This window comes from Triticum urartu, chromosome 2A, assembly GCF_056163025.1.
Source record: "Triticum urartu cultivar PI428250 chromosome 2A, HENAU_Tu73, whole genome shotgun sequence".
Classification (NCBI taxonomy): domain Eukaryota; kingdom Viridiplantae; phylum Streptophyta; class Magnoliopsida; order Poales; family Poaceae; genus Triticum; species Triticum urartu.
The window spans coordinates 35,655,721-35,673,105 of record NC_141874.1 but is presented as its reverse complement, the minus strand read 5'-3'; the positions used below and the strand labels follow the sequence as shown (position 1 = coordinate 35,673,105).

The 17,385-nt window shown below is 50.6% G+C and overlaps 1 protein-coding gene across 1 annotated transcript; it reads left to right on the top strand.

Annotated features, from left to right (window-relative positions):
* The first annotated feature begins 6,789 nt into the window (after window positions 1-6,789).
* LOC147983319 (uncharacterized) lies at window positions 6,790-7,470 on the top strand. The gene has a single exon (XM_087540689.1). The coding sequence runs from the start codon at window positions 6,790-6,792 to the stop codon at window positions 7,468-7,470; it is 681 nt and encodes a 226-aa protein (XP_087396815.1).
* The last annotated feature ends 9,915 nt before the right edge of the window (window positions 7,471-17,385 follow it).

Here is a 17,385-nt window from a genome sequence, read left to right as displayed (position 1 = left end):
CAGAAGAAAATGTCGACACCAACATCAATGATAACAATGTAAGTGTCTCTAAGCATGTAGGTAATTCATCGGATGCACATCCACAGCCCGCTAGTGATGATGATGAACAACCAGTTTATACTGATGATATTTATGAAAAAACTGGGATAATCTTGATAATACAGCAAGAGACATCTTAGTTGAGAAATGGTCTACGAGGACAAAAAATGACATAGCATCTAGACGATGCAGGGAGATGTTTTCCATATGCCCATTATCATAGGAAATTAGGCAATGGGGAGGAACATGATACAGAATGACTAGTTTATTCAAAAGATGTCGACAAAGCGTTTTGCTTCTGATCTAAGATCTTCAAGTCTAGCATTAGCAGGAGTTTATTCAAAAGATGCCGTCAAACTATTTTGCTTCTACTGTAAGATCTTCAATTCTACCATTAGCAAGAATGAGAGATCCTTAGCACATGATAGATTAGGAAATATTTGGGTAATATGTATAAATTATTTGATATATATATAGGAAATATATATATATATATATATATATATATATATATACTGATTTTGAATGCATTTAGGTGTTACTGTTAATATTTCATATATATGCGTATTAATTTTTATTATTATGATGACTACATTAAGGGCCCCGGGCCTCCAAAATCTCAGGACCGGCCCTGTGTACACTATCTGACGATTCAAATAAATAAGATCGGCTCAATAAAACAAAAAGAGAGAATAGAATCGGTTCCCTCATAAAAATATCTATCTACTAGGTAGGAAACGTGCCTCAGTGCACGGTTCCTGGCTCAACACATTCGCCGGTAATGTAAAAAAGTTACATATTTTTGCGAGAGTGATCAGTTTAATGCATAGAAACATGAGATTGTCTTTATAAATGGCATAACTGTTACCAACACATCTTAGCGCACATTGCATGGTCCATCCCATAGGTGCAGTGCACCTGATCCTAAACTGACAAATCCAAAATAAAAAGAGCAAAGTAGCTCCCTATAATAGATTGCTATTTGATCAGAAAGCATAAAGCCCCGCAAAATGATTCAAATCATCGGGCTGAAAACCAGGCTCGCATCGACCGCTTGCTCCTCTTGCCACATGGACATGGGCCCCATGTGTGTCTTCATTTCTTCACGCCTCCCAGCCTTATCTTCTCATCTCCTCTTGTCTCGTCTGAGTAAATTGCAAAAAACCATCACATTTACGGCTAGGTTTATAGGAAACCACCAACTCGTTAATCCGTTGCAGAAAACACCGAAAAATCTGTTAAATCATTGCAAAATGCACTGATCGGATGATTTGGCTCGTTTATTCACTTTCTTACAAGTGGGGCCAGATTGTAAGGAATCGACTTAGAAAAAATAACACATACACCCCTAGATCTACAAAAACAAAAGCAATCAGACCCCTGATGCATCACCGAGCTACCTCTGCCGGTGTGACGCTCCCATCTCCGACCCCCCAGTGTGGCGGCGCTGCCCAGCCTTTGCCGCACGCCGCTGTAGGCCTGGCCGTGGGAGATAGAGTCAAGGAAGGCCGCCTGTCCGTGCCTCGACGGCCTCATCACTCCTCTACAATTACCACGTCGACCGAGCTCGCCGTCGGTCAGCACCAACAACCCCACCTCGTAGACAGACTCTCCACGCGCGGCCCCGCCATGGGCACGGAGGTCGCCCAGATCAGCACCTTCATCGCCGTGGCTGCCCACGCGCTCTGCCTCGCCGGCCTCACGGCCGCCCACTCCCTCGCTGGCCGCGGCGCTCTCGTCTCCGCCCCCGCACACGCCATGCGCCTCCTCGTGGTACGCTCCCTTCCCCTCTTCCCACCTCGTCACCTCCTCCCACGAATCCTATCTTCTGACCCTGACGGGTGCTTTTTCTGGAGGTCTGTGAGGCGCCGCTTGTCATCGTGGTGTTCAGTCTGCTCCGGCGAGATCCCAAACGCTGCTCGGTTTGTTGCGGTGCGAGAGAGGGTCTGATTGCTTTTGTTTTTTTATCTAGGGGGGTATGTGTTATTTTTTTGCTAAATCAATTTCTTACAATCTGGCCCCATTTGTAAGAAAGTGATTAAACGGGCCAAATCATCCGATCAGTGTTTTTTGCAACGACGTAACCGGTTTTTTTGGTGTTTTCTGCGACGGATTAACGAGTTGGTGGTTTTCTGCAAACCTAGCCGCAAATGTGGTGGTTTCTTGCAATTGACTCGTCTCATCTCTGCTACAACCACAACACCGCAGGTCCGGTAACTCTGTCGCTGCTGGTGAGATCCTTCGTCGTAGGACCTCCTCTCTCTCCCTTGCGCGACATGGTCGGCCTATTCTCTCTGCCTGCTCCGGCAGCCCGACCACCACCCTCTTGCCCCTCTGCCTCTCTCCACCCTCCAAGCTCTGCCTCCCTGTTCGCCGACCAGGCTCCGCTTGCGCCCGACCTCACTTCTTTTCGCCAGGGCCACGGCAACCTCCTGTTGCGCACTCCAGAATCCGGCGAGATCTGCACACCGGCACGGAGAGCCATCAACCGCACCGCGTCCTGTCACCACATCTGACGCTGGCAGCAGCTACAGCTTCGCGCCGAAAATCCACGCTCACCCCATGCTCGGCCTTGTGTCACTGTTCGCAACATCACCTCTGAGACAAGTTTCGGCAACAATTGCGGAACGCGGCTGTGAAAGATAACTGTGCTAGTGCGCGACGCAAGTAGAGATGTTGTTGCAATTTTTGCAACAAGAGTCTTTGTTCAAATATATAGAACAGAAATTGACTTACTATCTTTGTTCTTTTCTCGTCATAGTATTTCTCGTCTGCCTCCCAATCGAACAACTGACGCATGTTGTACTACCACAAGAACATGTGCATAGGGCAGCTTCATAGTTCGTACTATGACTTTAGCATATGGTTCACGCTTTCGCTCCGATGTGTGCTTGTCATCTTGCCACAGAATTTCCCCTTAAAGTATGGCTCGGCCCACTTGTTCCGCACCTCAAATATTTGTGTCAGGTATGTGTGATTGCGGACACCATCAAACACATTAATCTACGCGGTAAGGGCGCCTCCTCGCGACGTCTACGTCTCCCTTTTACTGTGTCAGGTAAAACCGTCCCGCAATAACACCTCTACCGAGTAAATACGAATCAAATCTGCTCTACCACGCAACATAAGCGAACTCGGAGCACTCCCTCCTCCCTCGTCAGTCACCGCCTGGTTTTCTTGATGGGGGCGGAGGAGTAGGGGATCCCGCCGGATCAGAGGCGTGCGGGCACGGCGGCGGGCGTCTCCGGCAGCAGCGGCGACCTGCAGGCCAAGTGCTACGGCGGGGGCGCTCGATTTAATACAATGCCATGCACTGGTCCCTGCAGAAGTGAGAGAAGATGAGGGAGAGAGAGGAAAGGAAGGAAAGGAGGGAGAAAGATAGAGGAAAGAGGAGAGGAAGCTGCAGTGGCGAATGGGACAGGATCGCCGGTCGGCACCCGCCATCGCATCTCTCCTCCCCTCCTGCTCTCGACCACCATGAACATGGGGAAGACAGAGCCAGCGCGGAAGACGGCTCGGCCCTGCCACTGATGCCTCCCGGCTACTTCCATCAGGCACGGTCCATTCTTCTTCCCTCATGTAGTCATGCTCCTGATCTTAAGCAGAGGGAACACGCGGCCGCATACGCAAAGTGGCAAAAGGGTCCGGGCTGCATCGGTGGTGGTCCGAGCCTTGCCGCCTCCATCCCGCACCATCTTCATCATTTTTTCGTGGAAGATGATGAGAATGTATCAAGGTTAAAAAATAGTAACTGAATGAGTGTTCTCTTTTTTCTGCCTCTGACTTGATAATATATGGACGCTCATCATTGCCATGTCTGATTCTCTGATTCATGCTACATAGAAGCTTAGATCTGTAATCAGGCTATGGAAGAGAATACTGTAAGAGACACTTTTATGAGCAGAGGTATGTGCCTGAATTTACACCTTAATTATACCGTAATTAGTTCTGTATGGTTCGTCTGATTCATGTTGAAATGATATTCCTTAGTCTGTTAATCGTATAGTAACTAGATGGTGTAGTACTATGGCAGTGATATACTAATTTTGCATAAGAATACCGACATATGCTGACTTGCTTTTTTGATTCAGTTGAAGAGCAGTCCAGGCTCAAGTCTTTCTAGGATAATTGCGTTGTTAAATCTGAAGGTATATTATTGGTTTCTCAACTCATGTATTAATAAGCGTTTTTTTCATCCTTAATATATTGTTGCTTGCCTGACTTGTCCTACATTTGTGAGGTGGCCGAGGAAGTTCAGTTCTTGCAGGCAGCGTAAAACTGGAACTGCCTACGGATGATTTTGCCAGTTCGACGGAAACATAAAATAACCAAGGGAACTTTCGCAGTTTTGTTTTTGTTTTTTCTCTTCTCAGATTTTAGGTTGTGGGTATTATCATATATGTCACATAGTAAACTCAGATCTTAATGCAAGATTTAATAGGGATAGATTCTTCCGCCATGTTGAAAAATTATAATTACAAAGAAGAAAAGAAATTATTAAAGAAGAGATATAGTCGATTTGGTTGTTGTGGTCTTTCTTTGATCTTCCCTAGACCTCTTGTTTTCGGTTGGCATGGTGATGATCTATTTCTTCTGGTGTTTCTCTGGTTCAGGATTCACTCATGTGCCAAAGCCAGCTTGGGGAAGCCTTCCTAGACTCCTGGTCGACCATGATGATCACGACACAGTGAGTAGATTTTGAATCTTTCTTGCGCCGTTGGATCGGATTCAATGTGTATATAGTAGTTATGGATTGCTGACAGCTTAATGTTCTGTTTCCTCTGTGTACTATGGTGTGCGTATTGTTTTCAGATCTTAAGCAAGCAAAACGCCGAAGGAGGATCTTGGGGATGACGGAGGCGTCGATGAAAACGTTAAAGGCGAGAGGTATTGAGACTGCAAATTGCTTTTATGTCACTGCGTTTCTTACTTTATGCAACTCCGTCGGTAACTCGGTATTAAGGCCTTATAGTTGGTGGGGAGCAACGAAAAACTGAATTTGTGGATTTTATAATTTGGACGATCTGTTTGATACATCTGCACTGGTGACGCGGAACATTGTTCAAGACTGTGTGGGTTTAGAAATGAGGAAAACAATTTGACTTGCAAGTTTTAGGCTACTCTCTTGTGCTTGTTTTGCCTTGTGATTACTTGAAACTGCAACCTGTAGATTGAATGAGACCAAGACCACCGATCTGATGCAGATCCTGTTAAGCGTGGGCACATTACCAGAATGTGTACTTATGTGTAAGCCAGCACCCGATTTTTTTTTAATGAGGCCAAAGCTTTCACCCCTCTTACAGAAAAGATAAAACAAATATTGTGATGGTAACAACTACTGCTAGTTTGCCAACAATTGATGACTAATGTGTGTGGAGCGTATGAAAATGGCAGCATGAGACGCTTCGAGGCGCTGCAGCAATACAGAGACCCTAGTATGTGTCAAGCATCTCATCCCATGCCTTCTCGAACTTCACGATTAGCATGTGGTTCACAATCTTATGAAAATCCGATCTGAACCAACTCCTTTCCATGCCCAGGGATCCTGGGCTTTCTGTCGGGTTCTTCAGAATATGTCATTTTTACACTACATGTGAGTCATATCAGGCATTTTTTTCATGGCCACCACCATGGCACGGCTCTGGCCTGTAAGTGCAAGCATATGTGTTATACATACCCACAACACCAACACCGCAAACAAATTGACCACCGAGGCAGTGAGTAAGCATACCTGTAAGAATAGTGAACATGTCGTATAGATTTCTTCTGCACGTCATATCAAACGTGATAGTGTCCCCAAAGAAAGTGTAATGCATCCGGCTGGCCCATGTTGACCGCAACAAGTTCCTTGTCCGAATGTCCTGGTCTAGCTGCACTCTATAGTGCAACCCTTAGAGCATCTCCAGCCGCGTCTCCAACAAGGCCCCTCAGGCGATTTTTCGATCGTTGGTGCCAAAAATTGGCTCAATCATGCCCCTAAGGGTTCATTTTTCGCCGGCTCGGGCTGAAATTGGCGCAGGTGAACCCAACCCGAACCCGGCGCGCTGGGCGGCGCTCGGGGGCGCTGAGTGAATCGTTTTTGGCGTGAAACAGCTGCGGGCCCTCCTTGCCAGTGACTCGTCTCTCTTCTCGCCGCTTCGTCGTCCTTATCGCCTCGTTTCCCACGGCGAATCAATGCCAAAGCTGCCGCGCGCTGCCGCGCCGGTCAGCCTTCTCCATTGATGCCTCACGGGCGGCGTAGTGACCGGACGACGCGCATCCCCTCGCCTGCCACGCGTACGCGCGGCGGCCACGCGTACGAGCGGCGCCTCCGCCTATATAAGCCGAACCCCAGCGCGCCGGTGACACGCACAGAATTTCCACCGCCGCAGCGCCATTTCTCCCCCTTTCCTCCCTCTTCTCTCGCCGTTTCCAGTTCAAAGCATGGCCGAGCGCTTCCCAGGCGACGGTGCGGCGGCGAACGGCTTCGACCGCCGCCACCTTCACGAGGGCGAAGCTCGGCTCCTCTTCGAGGCCGAGTATCCGGTCCCGCCGGAGATGCGGGTGTCGGGGGCGTGGAGGATCAGCGCCGGCGGGGTCCCGGTGCCACCACCGCCCACCGGGGCGGCGCGGCGTGCGGAGATCGCGCGTATCCGCGCCTCTCTATCGTGGGCGGCGAGGGAAGGTTCACGGTATGTCCCCGACAGCCTGCTCTGGGAGCCCTACTTCCGTCGCCGCCACGCCGAGCAGCTAGAGGCCACCAATGGCGTCATGCCCTCCGGAAGGCTCAACTTCGAAGGCCGGCGCCGATGGTGGGGCGTGCCCGGCCGCACGCTGGAGGCTGTCCTCGAGTACATCAAGGGCGGCAACACGCCGAGGCTGGAGTACCCCGCTCCCCCGTCCATCTCTCGCCGGCATGGGAGCTCGTGGACGCCGAGGCGCATGGACCTGGGGGCGTCCTCCTTCTCGTCCGGCCGCTCCTCCGACTCTCCCTGCCTCCGGCCCGTCAAGCCGGAGCCCCAGGACACGCCTGGTAGTGCGCGCACCCGCAGCTCCGGCGTACGCATCGACGACTCCGCCCCCGCCTCTGGCCGCCTCGTCCTCGTCAGGCCGAAGCCGGAGCCCGGCCTCCCCGCGGAGTACGAGGAGATAGCCCGGCGCGACTTCTCCGACGAGGACGCCCTACGGTGGGCGCGGGACGACTACCTCTGCGACGAGATGATCCGACAGCGCCGGACCTTGGAGGAGATAGACGCCCGCAAACGTGGGCGTGGGGACGAGCGCGGCGTCGTGATCCTCGACAGCGACGACGACGAGGACGCCCCCGGACCGTCCAACCCGCCGCGCCAACAGGGGGAGGGTTGCAGCAGGGACGGCGGCCGCGGAGGAGGCGGCGACGACGACGACGACGACGGCGACTACGCGCGGTTCTACCGCCTCCTCGGCATATAGAACTGTAAGGGCGGCGGGCAGCGAGGGAGACGGCGAGGAGCAGACTAGTAGCGTTTTTTTCTTTCTTATAAAATATTTTAAATATGTACGAACTCGTCGAAGTTTGGTTGAATTTGTGCCGTGTTTGTGCCGAAATTAAAATTTTGAAAAAAATATGGGCGCCACGATTGGAGGGTATCACACCCCCAGCACGCGGTTTGCGCCGGTGCGTCCCCATGGGGCGATTTTTATCGCCTCCTGGAAGGCCAACGCTGGAGATACTCTTAATCTTTCACACCAAGCTCCACGAACACCTCCATTGTATTCCGCACATCATCGCCAGCCTACCCACAACTTATTTCTCCACAGAGCCCCCGCAGCACCCTCTTGCTGAACGGAACATTTACCATTGATCCAAAGAAAGAACCTATTGGGTTGTACACCTCTCCAATGTCAGTAGCGTATTTGTTAGGCTGATCACAGTGGAAGTAATATCATTAGTAACATCACATTTTTCAAGAAAATTTTACTTATGTGGCATATATTTAATGATGAGAGAGGTGATGGTGATAACTTAGCTAGTTACTGTAATATCACACATACCAAGACAATATGAGTCTATAGGCTAATAAATGAACCATAACATGACAACACACATATATTACTACCCACTGTGAAGGTAGTAACACAATATAGTAAAAAGTGATGTTACTAGTCTAAATTACTCTCCATTGTGACTAGTCTTAGGGGGTGTTTGTTTTCAGAGACTTTTTCGTGTAGGGATTAGAAAAAGTCTCTCTTAAAGACTTTTTTACCAAACGGGAGAGACTTTTTAGGGACTAAACTAGGCATTTGGGACTAAATGAAAAAGACTCTCAAGAAGAGTCTTTTTGATACTTTTTGATACTTTTCCAACAATGCCCCTCCATGCACCCATTGGCCCACCACCCCATGATGTTGTTTGATTGTTATTTTTCTATATACTTGGAGCAACATGGTCATTTAATAACCTCTACAAAGGGACTAGGACTTTTTAATCTCTGGAACCAAACAGGAAGGGACTTTTTAGGGACTACAGACTTTTTAGTTGGGACTAGAAAAAGTCTTAGGACTAAAGAACCAAATACCATCTTAGAAGATGCTTCACCAAATCGCGGGTGTACACATCAATGTGCCTATGTGACGGTCGAAACATCTTCTCACCACACTTCCGTCAGCGAGTGGTTATGAGCCGGCATGTTTCCGCTCATTGATTGTAAGTTGACCTCAACAGCCTTATCATTGGCAAGCATTCGCATGGGCAAGATCGAGCGTGTGACTTCCCCTGCAAAACATATGAAGGAGCCCACATGGAACACGCCGACTACATCGGCCTACCAGGAATGATGTCCACAAGACGAACACGGCGCTCACATTTAGCCTCCTCTTACCGTACCAGATGCCTGAGTCCAACCTCCCACAAGGCACAGGTTGTAGCAATCGTGCGCTTCACCCAAATGAATACCCGATAGTGGACACTATCCTTTTTTTCCCCATGTATATCATCTGAATGAGGTCCCAAGAGCACACACCCTGCCGGCGCAGGGGGTTCAGTCTGGGGGTGCTCTGCCTACTCGGACAGCCGGACTCTGCAATCACACCAGTTAAGTGTATGGTTCGAAAATGGATGTTAGCTGCATAAGAAATTCGTACACTACGCAGGGCCGGCCCTTGGGCCCGGCCAGGAAAGGGGCCTCATATCTTGTGTACGTGTGTATACTTCTGTGTATATACTACAGTTATTATCCAGCCATGGATTCTTTCTATGAAAATGCACTGAAGCTTCGTTCTTTCCAGGAAGCACCACAATCTCTCTTCTTCAGTATGCGTCTCCTCCCTTCTCATTGATTGCCACAAGTTCTGAAGAAGCCAGGGCCCCAGTGATGGAAATTTAATGATTCTTTTGATTCTATCACCACCTTAATCTTTTTCTTCATTCGGTTCGCACTAGGGCCCCCGAACTGCTAGGGCCGGCCCTGACACTACGTACCGTAGCTAATCTCTAACACGTGGACATAAAGACGGACGCCTGCTATTCATATTGCTTCTTTTTTTTTTGGGTTGCTATTCATATTGCTCGCTGCATCAAACTTTCAGATCAATGTTGGTCATCACGTACTAGTCCAACAAGGGGCCTGTGGGTGAGTGGCTCGCCAGAGAGCCGGGCGCCCCAAACCTGCCTTATATGTCCGGATGGGCCATCCGGGCACTGACTGGTCATGTTTTTGTGGCCCAGACGTCCCCATAAATGGACCTCAAATGTTCGGGCTGACTGATACCTTTCATATCCAGCCCAAACATGGAGCGGGTATGGGAGCGCCCGGACGTGACAGCAGTCCGCACGTCCGTCACGTAAAACTGACGAAAAGGCCCCACGCGGACTCGTCCGAAAACCTGGCGATCCGACAGAAGCCTCCTCCGTCGCCGCGGTGTGAACGCCATGCGACACGGCTCTGGCTCGCCGCCCGAGAGCAAATTGGCCTATTTAACTCGTTCGGAGTCCCGCAACACTAGTCCATCCACCCCTCCCTCCTCCTCTCTCCGTGTCGTCAGTTCAAGCCCATCCACCTTCTCCCTCTCCCGCTCCGGCGCTCCGCCATCGTCCAGAGTAAGATCACCTACTACGCAATGCTCACGACGGAGCGCCACGCCGAGATCCAGGAGGAGATTCGGGCGAGACAAGCCGTGTGCGTAGCCCGCATTGCTGTCGGGCTGCCTCTAAACTCGTCGAAGCCGGAGGAGGAGAAGGAGGAGGAGAAGGAGCTGGCATCAGATGAAGGCGGAGGAGGTGGAGAAGCAGCTGCCGGGCTTCAACATGAAGCAGGCGGAGGCGGAGTTCGCCATCGCCCAATCCGACGAATGAGGCCTATGTAAAGACCAACCAGGATGTGGCCTATGTGGAGCCCTCTTAGAGCTTCACATGGAGGAGTCAGCCGGTATTCCGCCCATGTGCCCACAAGTGGCTGCAGCCACTGACCGAGGGTTAGTTTAGTTTGTGTCGTGAGCGCTTTGTGCCTGGCCTCAGCCCTCCCTGAAAGCTGCCTGGATGTCGTTTGGTTAGCAGCCTGGAGATGCCTGTAAGAGCCTGGCCTGGGAGGCGTTCCTTGTGTTTAACCTGGCTAAAGAAAAGTCTGCATGCACTTAGCCGGGTCCAAAAATGCATGCATGTGGTTAGCCTGACCCAGGCATATGAATATGGACGCCTGGCCTCTACCACACCTGCCTGGGATTGCTAATAAAGTAACTAGCACATGTATGGGGTCCACTTGATAATATGCCATGCCAGGCGCCAACCAAACACTGCCATCCCGTGCAAGCCTGGCCAGGCAGAAAACCAGCACCTCTCCAGGCTCAGTCCAGGCATAGGTTTATCCCAGGTATGAAGTTGTGGATGCAAACCAAACTGACCCTAACAGTAGGCAAATATCTCACCATGTTCCAACAATCGATGATGAGTCAACGCGCCGCCGCGGTGGTATCTCCTCCTCCTACGAGGATGTGACGCCGCTTAATTTTAGTGCTATAGAATCTTGCCTACTACATGTAATCAGTTATTACTATGTAATGACTTTGGGAATGCATTAAATTTGGTTGAATAATAAATCTTCAGTTCCCAATTTTACAAAGGAAACGCTTATTATCTGTAGTCTGATAGGACCTATGGCCAGACTACCCGACTGCCGTCGATCCTACTGGCATTAGATATGGTTCAGTTATAGTTTGCTCTATTAATTGATTTTGTTATCTATTGCAAAAGAAAATTGATTTTGTTATCTTATAGTGATGGATATGTTCCACTTCCAAGGAATCCAAGACAGATTCCGCCATGGAGAAAAATTTCAGATGAAGTACATGTATATGAAAAGTCCACACATGCTTAGCATAAATAATACTCAATTCAGATTACATCGAGTCATACCAGGATATAATACATAGATACTTAATTCCTCAACCGTGATCACTACAACTACCTATCATACACGTGCGAAGAATGGGTTTCATATAATAGGAAAATAAACTTGATAAGTGTTTCTTAACCCACTAGGAGAAATTATAGGATGCTGCTACGCAGCGCCTGATGAAGCTATGTATCTAGGGTAGGGTCATGGACCTGTCCTAACTGCCCTACCCAAGGACATCTCTAGAAGAAATCACCTTTCAATCGACTTGGAGGTGTTCCACCCGACAGACTCGAAGACACTCGACCAAGAAGCAATCACTCGACCAAGATCCAACCACTCGACGGCCAGGAGACCTGAAGTCACTCCGCACGCTAACGGTCGGTCATTAAGTAGCTTTTATGGTCATCATAACACTTTATTACTAGCGTTACCAGTAACGCCCTGCCTTAATGTACATTGAACCCTTTGTAACGTGGGCTGGCCGGGGTCCTGGCACACTCTATATAAGCCACCACCCTCCTCCGAGACAAGGGTTCGCACCTCTGTAACCCATATTCATATAATCCAGTCGACCACCTCCGGGCTCCGAGACGTAGGGCTATTACTTCCTCCGACAAGGGTCTGAACTCGTAAACCTTGCGTGCTTACAACTTCTCCACAGCTAAGATCTTGCCTCTCCATATTTACCCCCCTACACTACTGTCAGACTTAGAACCACGACAGTTGGCGCCCACCATGGGGCAGGTGTTTTAGCGTTTGTTGGAGAAGTTGCGACTTTTTTCCGACCCGAATCATCATGGTTTTTGGCGGAGTTTCGGTGGAGGGCCGCGAGATCCGTCTCGGCGCGCTCACGTTCATCGTCGACGACTCTGCTTGGCTCCAGGAGGCTCCGCTCGACGTGGACGCACTCCCTGCTCGCGGGGCAACGCACTTTAGCGCGTGCGTCCGCGGCGTTCTCCTGCGGAAACCGTCGACCCCCTATCGGTCGGCTCCTGTGTTGTCCTCACTCCCCGTTTCCCGCCGGCGCAAGTGTTTCGGTCCATCGAGACTTCAGCGGTGGATGAGGCACGCGGTGGCGCGTCAGTCGGCCACCCCCCAGGTCGCGGCGATCGAGCCCGACAAATCCCTCTACGGCCTGTTCGACCTATCGATTGGCTCCGCAGAGACCGCGTCCGAGTGCGACAGCAGCGATCCGGCGGCGGAGGTTCTGATGGTCGATGGACCGCCCAGTCCTCCCGGTTTTCCCCGTACCGATGGAGGCGCGGGTGGAGGCGACCCGTCGCGTCTCCATGAGGAGTATCTTCCCGAGCCTCTCACATCGCTGCAGAGAGAAGAACTTCGCCGTCGGAACATGGATGCACTGCACACTCCTATCGTTGGAGAAACCCCCGAGGCTCGCGCCTTGGAGGACGCGCGCCTGGCAAACTTGGCCGAGCGCACTCGACTGGAGAACCTCCAGCGAGCACTCGACGAGCGTGCGCGACAACGGATTCCCGAATCTAGTCGACGTCAGCTCTTCCCGCCCCCGCAGGTATATCGAACTCCGGTTCAGAATTTAGCAGCTGCGGCCCGTATAGCGGAGTCGATTCAACCTTCCCAGTCGGAGGCTGGCAGAGGCTTGCTGCAGATCAGAGCGTTACTCCGGGCAGCAGGAGATCAGTATTCCGCTGTTTCTCAGTCGCGGAACAGGATTCACAGCAGATCCATTGCCGCGGACACAGTCCAGTCGGCTCACAGCCCGAGATCGCCCCCGAGGCGTGAGGGACGTGGAGACCGGCGTGACCAGTATGGGAACTATGAGCAGTATGATCACCGAGTCGATAGTGATGGTCGAAGTCGAGTGCCCACGCCTCCCCCGAGGAGCGGGTCGTATGTGCCTCGCCAGCAGGATGACAGGCGCCCTCATAGTGGTGGGCGAAGGATTCCAGTCGACCCCAGAGGGCCAGGCTTTGACGCGAGATCCATTCTCGTCCGGGGTTTGGTCGACAGGAACATGGCTCACCGAGAAGGTCACGACAGAGATGCACCTACCAGCAGCAGAGTACATGTTTCGGGGCCAGAATGCTTTAGTAGAGCCATCAGGGCCGCTGTGATTCCTCCCAACTTCAGGTTGGCGACTGGAGTCAGTAAGTTCACTGGCGAGTCCAAGCCCGATACTTGGCTTGAAGATTACCGAGTGGCCGTCCAGATCGGCGGCGGCAATGATGAAGTGGCCATGAAGCACCTCCCTCTCATGTTGGAGGGCTCGGCCAGAGCGTGGCTGAACCAGTTAGCACCTAGCAGCATTTACACTTGGGAGGATCTCTCCCAAGTGTTCGTCACCACATTTGAAGGTACGTGCAAGCGGCCGGCAGGGCTGACGGAACTGCGGTCTTGTGTACAAAAGCCAAATGAAACTTTGAGGGATTACATCCAGAGGTGGATCACGTTACATCACTCGGTGGAGAATGTGCCTGACCACCAAGCAGTTTGTGCCTTCAAGGAAGGCGTCAAGTACAGAGAACTGAATTTGAAATTCGGTCGAACTGGGGATATGTCCCTGAATCGGATGATTGAGATTGCCACCAAGTACGCTAATGGCGAAGATGAAGATCGGCTCAGGAGTGGCAAACTCAAGTCAGTCGCCCAAGAACCCGAGGGCAATTCCAATCGGAAACAGAAGCGGAAAGCCGAGCCAGCGGCTCCCGGGGAAGCCTTGGCTTTAACCCAAGGAAAGTTTAAAGGGAAACATAAAGGGCCTTGGAACCCTAAAAAGGTTAAAGACCAGGACGGAAATGATGTGTTGGACTTGCCATGCCTCGTCCACACAAAGAAAGATGAAGAGGGTAATTTCATTTACCCGAAACATACCACTCGACAGTGTCGACTCTTGATCCAGCAGTTCCAGGGCAAACAGCCCAAAGGTAAGGAAAAGGAGTCGGACAAGATCGAGGACAAAGAGGACAGTGACGACGGATACCATCAAGTCAATTCCACCTTGATGATTTTTGCTGATGTTGAGAGCAAAAGTCGACCGAGAGTCATAAACCGAGAGGTGAATATGGTTGCTCCGGCGACACCAAGTTATTTGAAATGGTCCCAGACTGCCATCACGTTCGACCAGTCCGATCACCCAACGCATATTGCCACCCCTGGGAGGCAAGCTCTGGTGGTCGACCCAGTGGTTGAAGGCACTCGACTGACCAAAGTCTTGATGGATGGTGGCAGTGGTTTGAACATATTGTATGCTGAGACATTGAAAGGGATGGGCATTCCGATGTCCAGACTCAGCGCCAGCAACATGAGTTTCCATGGAGTCATTCCTGGGAAGAAGGCTGAATCACTCGGCCAGATTGCTCTTGATGTGGTTTTCGGTGATTCCAAGAATTACCGCAAAGAAAGGTTGACATTTGAAGTTGTAGACTTCCAGAGTGCCTACCACGCTATTTTGGGCAGGCCGGCTTATGCACGCTTCATGGCCCGACTGTGTTATGTGTATCTTAAATTGAAGATGCCTGGTCCCAAAGGTGTGATCACTATTACGGGCAATCGGAAGAAAGCGGAAGAATGTTTTCAGAAAGGTTCGAAGATCGCCGACGCTCAGATGGCAGTGGTGGAGTTGCGGGAATACCAGAAGACTGCAGACCCGAGTGATTTGTTGCGAGCCAAGAAGCCCGCTACAGAGTCAGCTTTTCAGTCGACTGGCGATATAAAGATAGCTCATATCCACCCGACCGACCCCAGCGCTGCTCCAACTCATATCTCGACAACACTCGACTCCAAATAGGAAGAAGCGCTCATCCAGTTCCTCCGTGAGAACTGGGACATTTTCGCATGGAAGCCCTCTGACATGCCGGGTGTTCCCAGGGAGCTGGCTGAGCACCTCCTAAGAGTCGACTCAAAAATAAAACCTGTCAAGGAACATCTCCGACGGTCCGCCGTCCAGAAGAGAAAGGCCATTGGCGAAGAGGTAGCTCGGCTCTTAGCGGCAGAGTTCATCCGAGAAATCTACCACTCCGAGTGGCTCGCCAATGTTGTCATGGTCCCCAAGAAGGACAAGTCACTTCGCATGTGCATTGACTTTAAACATATCAATCGGGCCTACCCAAAAGACCATTTTCCTGTCCCCCGCATCGACCAGATAGTCGACTCGACTGCGGGATGTGAGCGACTGTCTTTTTTAGACGCCTATTCCGGGTACCATCAGATCCGTCTATATGGACCTGACGAGATCAAAACAGCTTTCATCACTCCATTCGGGTGCTTCTGTTATGTTACCATGCCATTCGGCCTTAAGAATGCCGGAGCCACATTCATGAGGATGATTCAGAAGTGTTTGCTCACCCAAATCAGTCGGAATGTGGAGGCGTACATGGATGATATTGTGGTCAAGTCACGGAAGGGTTCCGACCTGCTGACTGACCTTGCCGAAACCTTTGCCAACCTCAGAAGGTTTGACATCAAGCTTAATCCATCAAAATGCACATTCGGAGTTCCTGGCGGAAAGTTACTTAGTTTTCTCGTTTCCGAACGGGGAATCGACGCCAATCCAGAAAAAGTTGGTACTATACTCCGAATGAAAAGTCCTGTGCGAGTGCACGATGTTCAGAAGCTTACTGGTTGCTTGGCCGCCGTAAGTCGATTCATATCTCGTCTCGGTGAAAAGGCATTACGTCTTTACCGATTGATGAAGAAGTCTGACAAGTTCGAGTGGACTCCTGAAGCTGACACAACGTTCGCAGAACTCAAAGCTCTGCTCTCCACCCAGCCGGTGCTTGCTACCCCAATCAGCAAGGAGCCTTTGCTGCTTTACATCGCAGCCACAGGACAAGTCTCAGTACGGTACTCACGGTCGAGCGGGAAGAAGAAGGGAAAACCTTCAAAGTTTAGCGCCCAGTGTATTATATTTCTGAAGTCCTGACCCCATCGAAGCAAAGATATCCTCATTATCAGAAGCTCGTATATGGGATTTATATGACCACAAAGAAAGTTGCCCACTACTTCTCTGATCATTCCATTACAGTCGTCAGTGACGCTCCGTTGTCAGAGATCTTGCATAACAGGGACGCAACTGGTCGAGTGGCAAAATGGGCGATTGAACTCCTTCCTCTAGATATCAAGTTTGAGGCAAAGAAAGCTATCAAGTCCCAGGCAATCGCGGATTTCGTCGCCAAGTGGATTGAACAGCAACTGCCGACTCAGGTCCACTCGGAGCATTGGACCATGTTCTTTGATGGTTCCAAGATGATAAATGGTTTGGGAGCCGGAGTGGTGTTGGTCTCTCCCAGAGGAGATAAACTCAGATATGTTCTTCAAATCCACTTTAATTCCTCTAACAACGAGGCAGAATACGAAGCATTTTTATATGGGTTGCGCATGGCCATTTCACTCGGTGTCCGTCGCCTCATGGTCTATGGCGACTCAGATTTGGTGATCAATCAAGTGATGAAGGAATGGGATGTCAGAAGTCCAGCCATGACTGGTTATTGCAATGTAGTGAGAAAACTGGAGAAGAAATTCGAGGGGTTAGAGCTTCATCACATACCCCGACTGTAAAATCAAGCAGCTGATGATCTGGCAAAAATAGGTTCCAAAAGAGAAGCCATTCCCAGCAATGTGTTTCTGGAACACATCCACACACCGTCAGTCCAGGAGGATCCCTTCACTGAAGAGGCCCCGCAGCCAAAAAGTGCCACGGACCTGACTGAAGTCAAAGTGCCAGCTGTGGTCGACTTGATCATGGAAGTCCTGGTTATTACTCCCGTTTGGACAGAACCGTACATCGCGTACATCCTAAGGAAAGAACTCCCAGAAGACGAAGAAGAAGCTCGACAGATCGTCCGTCGATCCAAGGCCTTTACAGTCATAAAGGGACAGTTATATAGAGAAAGCGCGACTGGGGTCAGCCAGAAGTGTATTACACCAGAAGAAGGTCAGATGATCCTTAACGATATCCACTCGGGGACCTGTGGCCATCATGCGTCCTCTCGGACCATTGTGGCTAAAGCGTACCGAG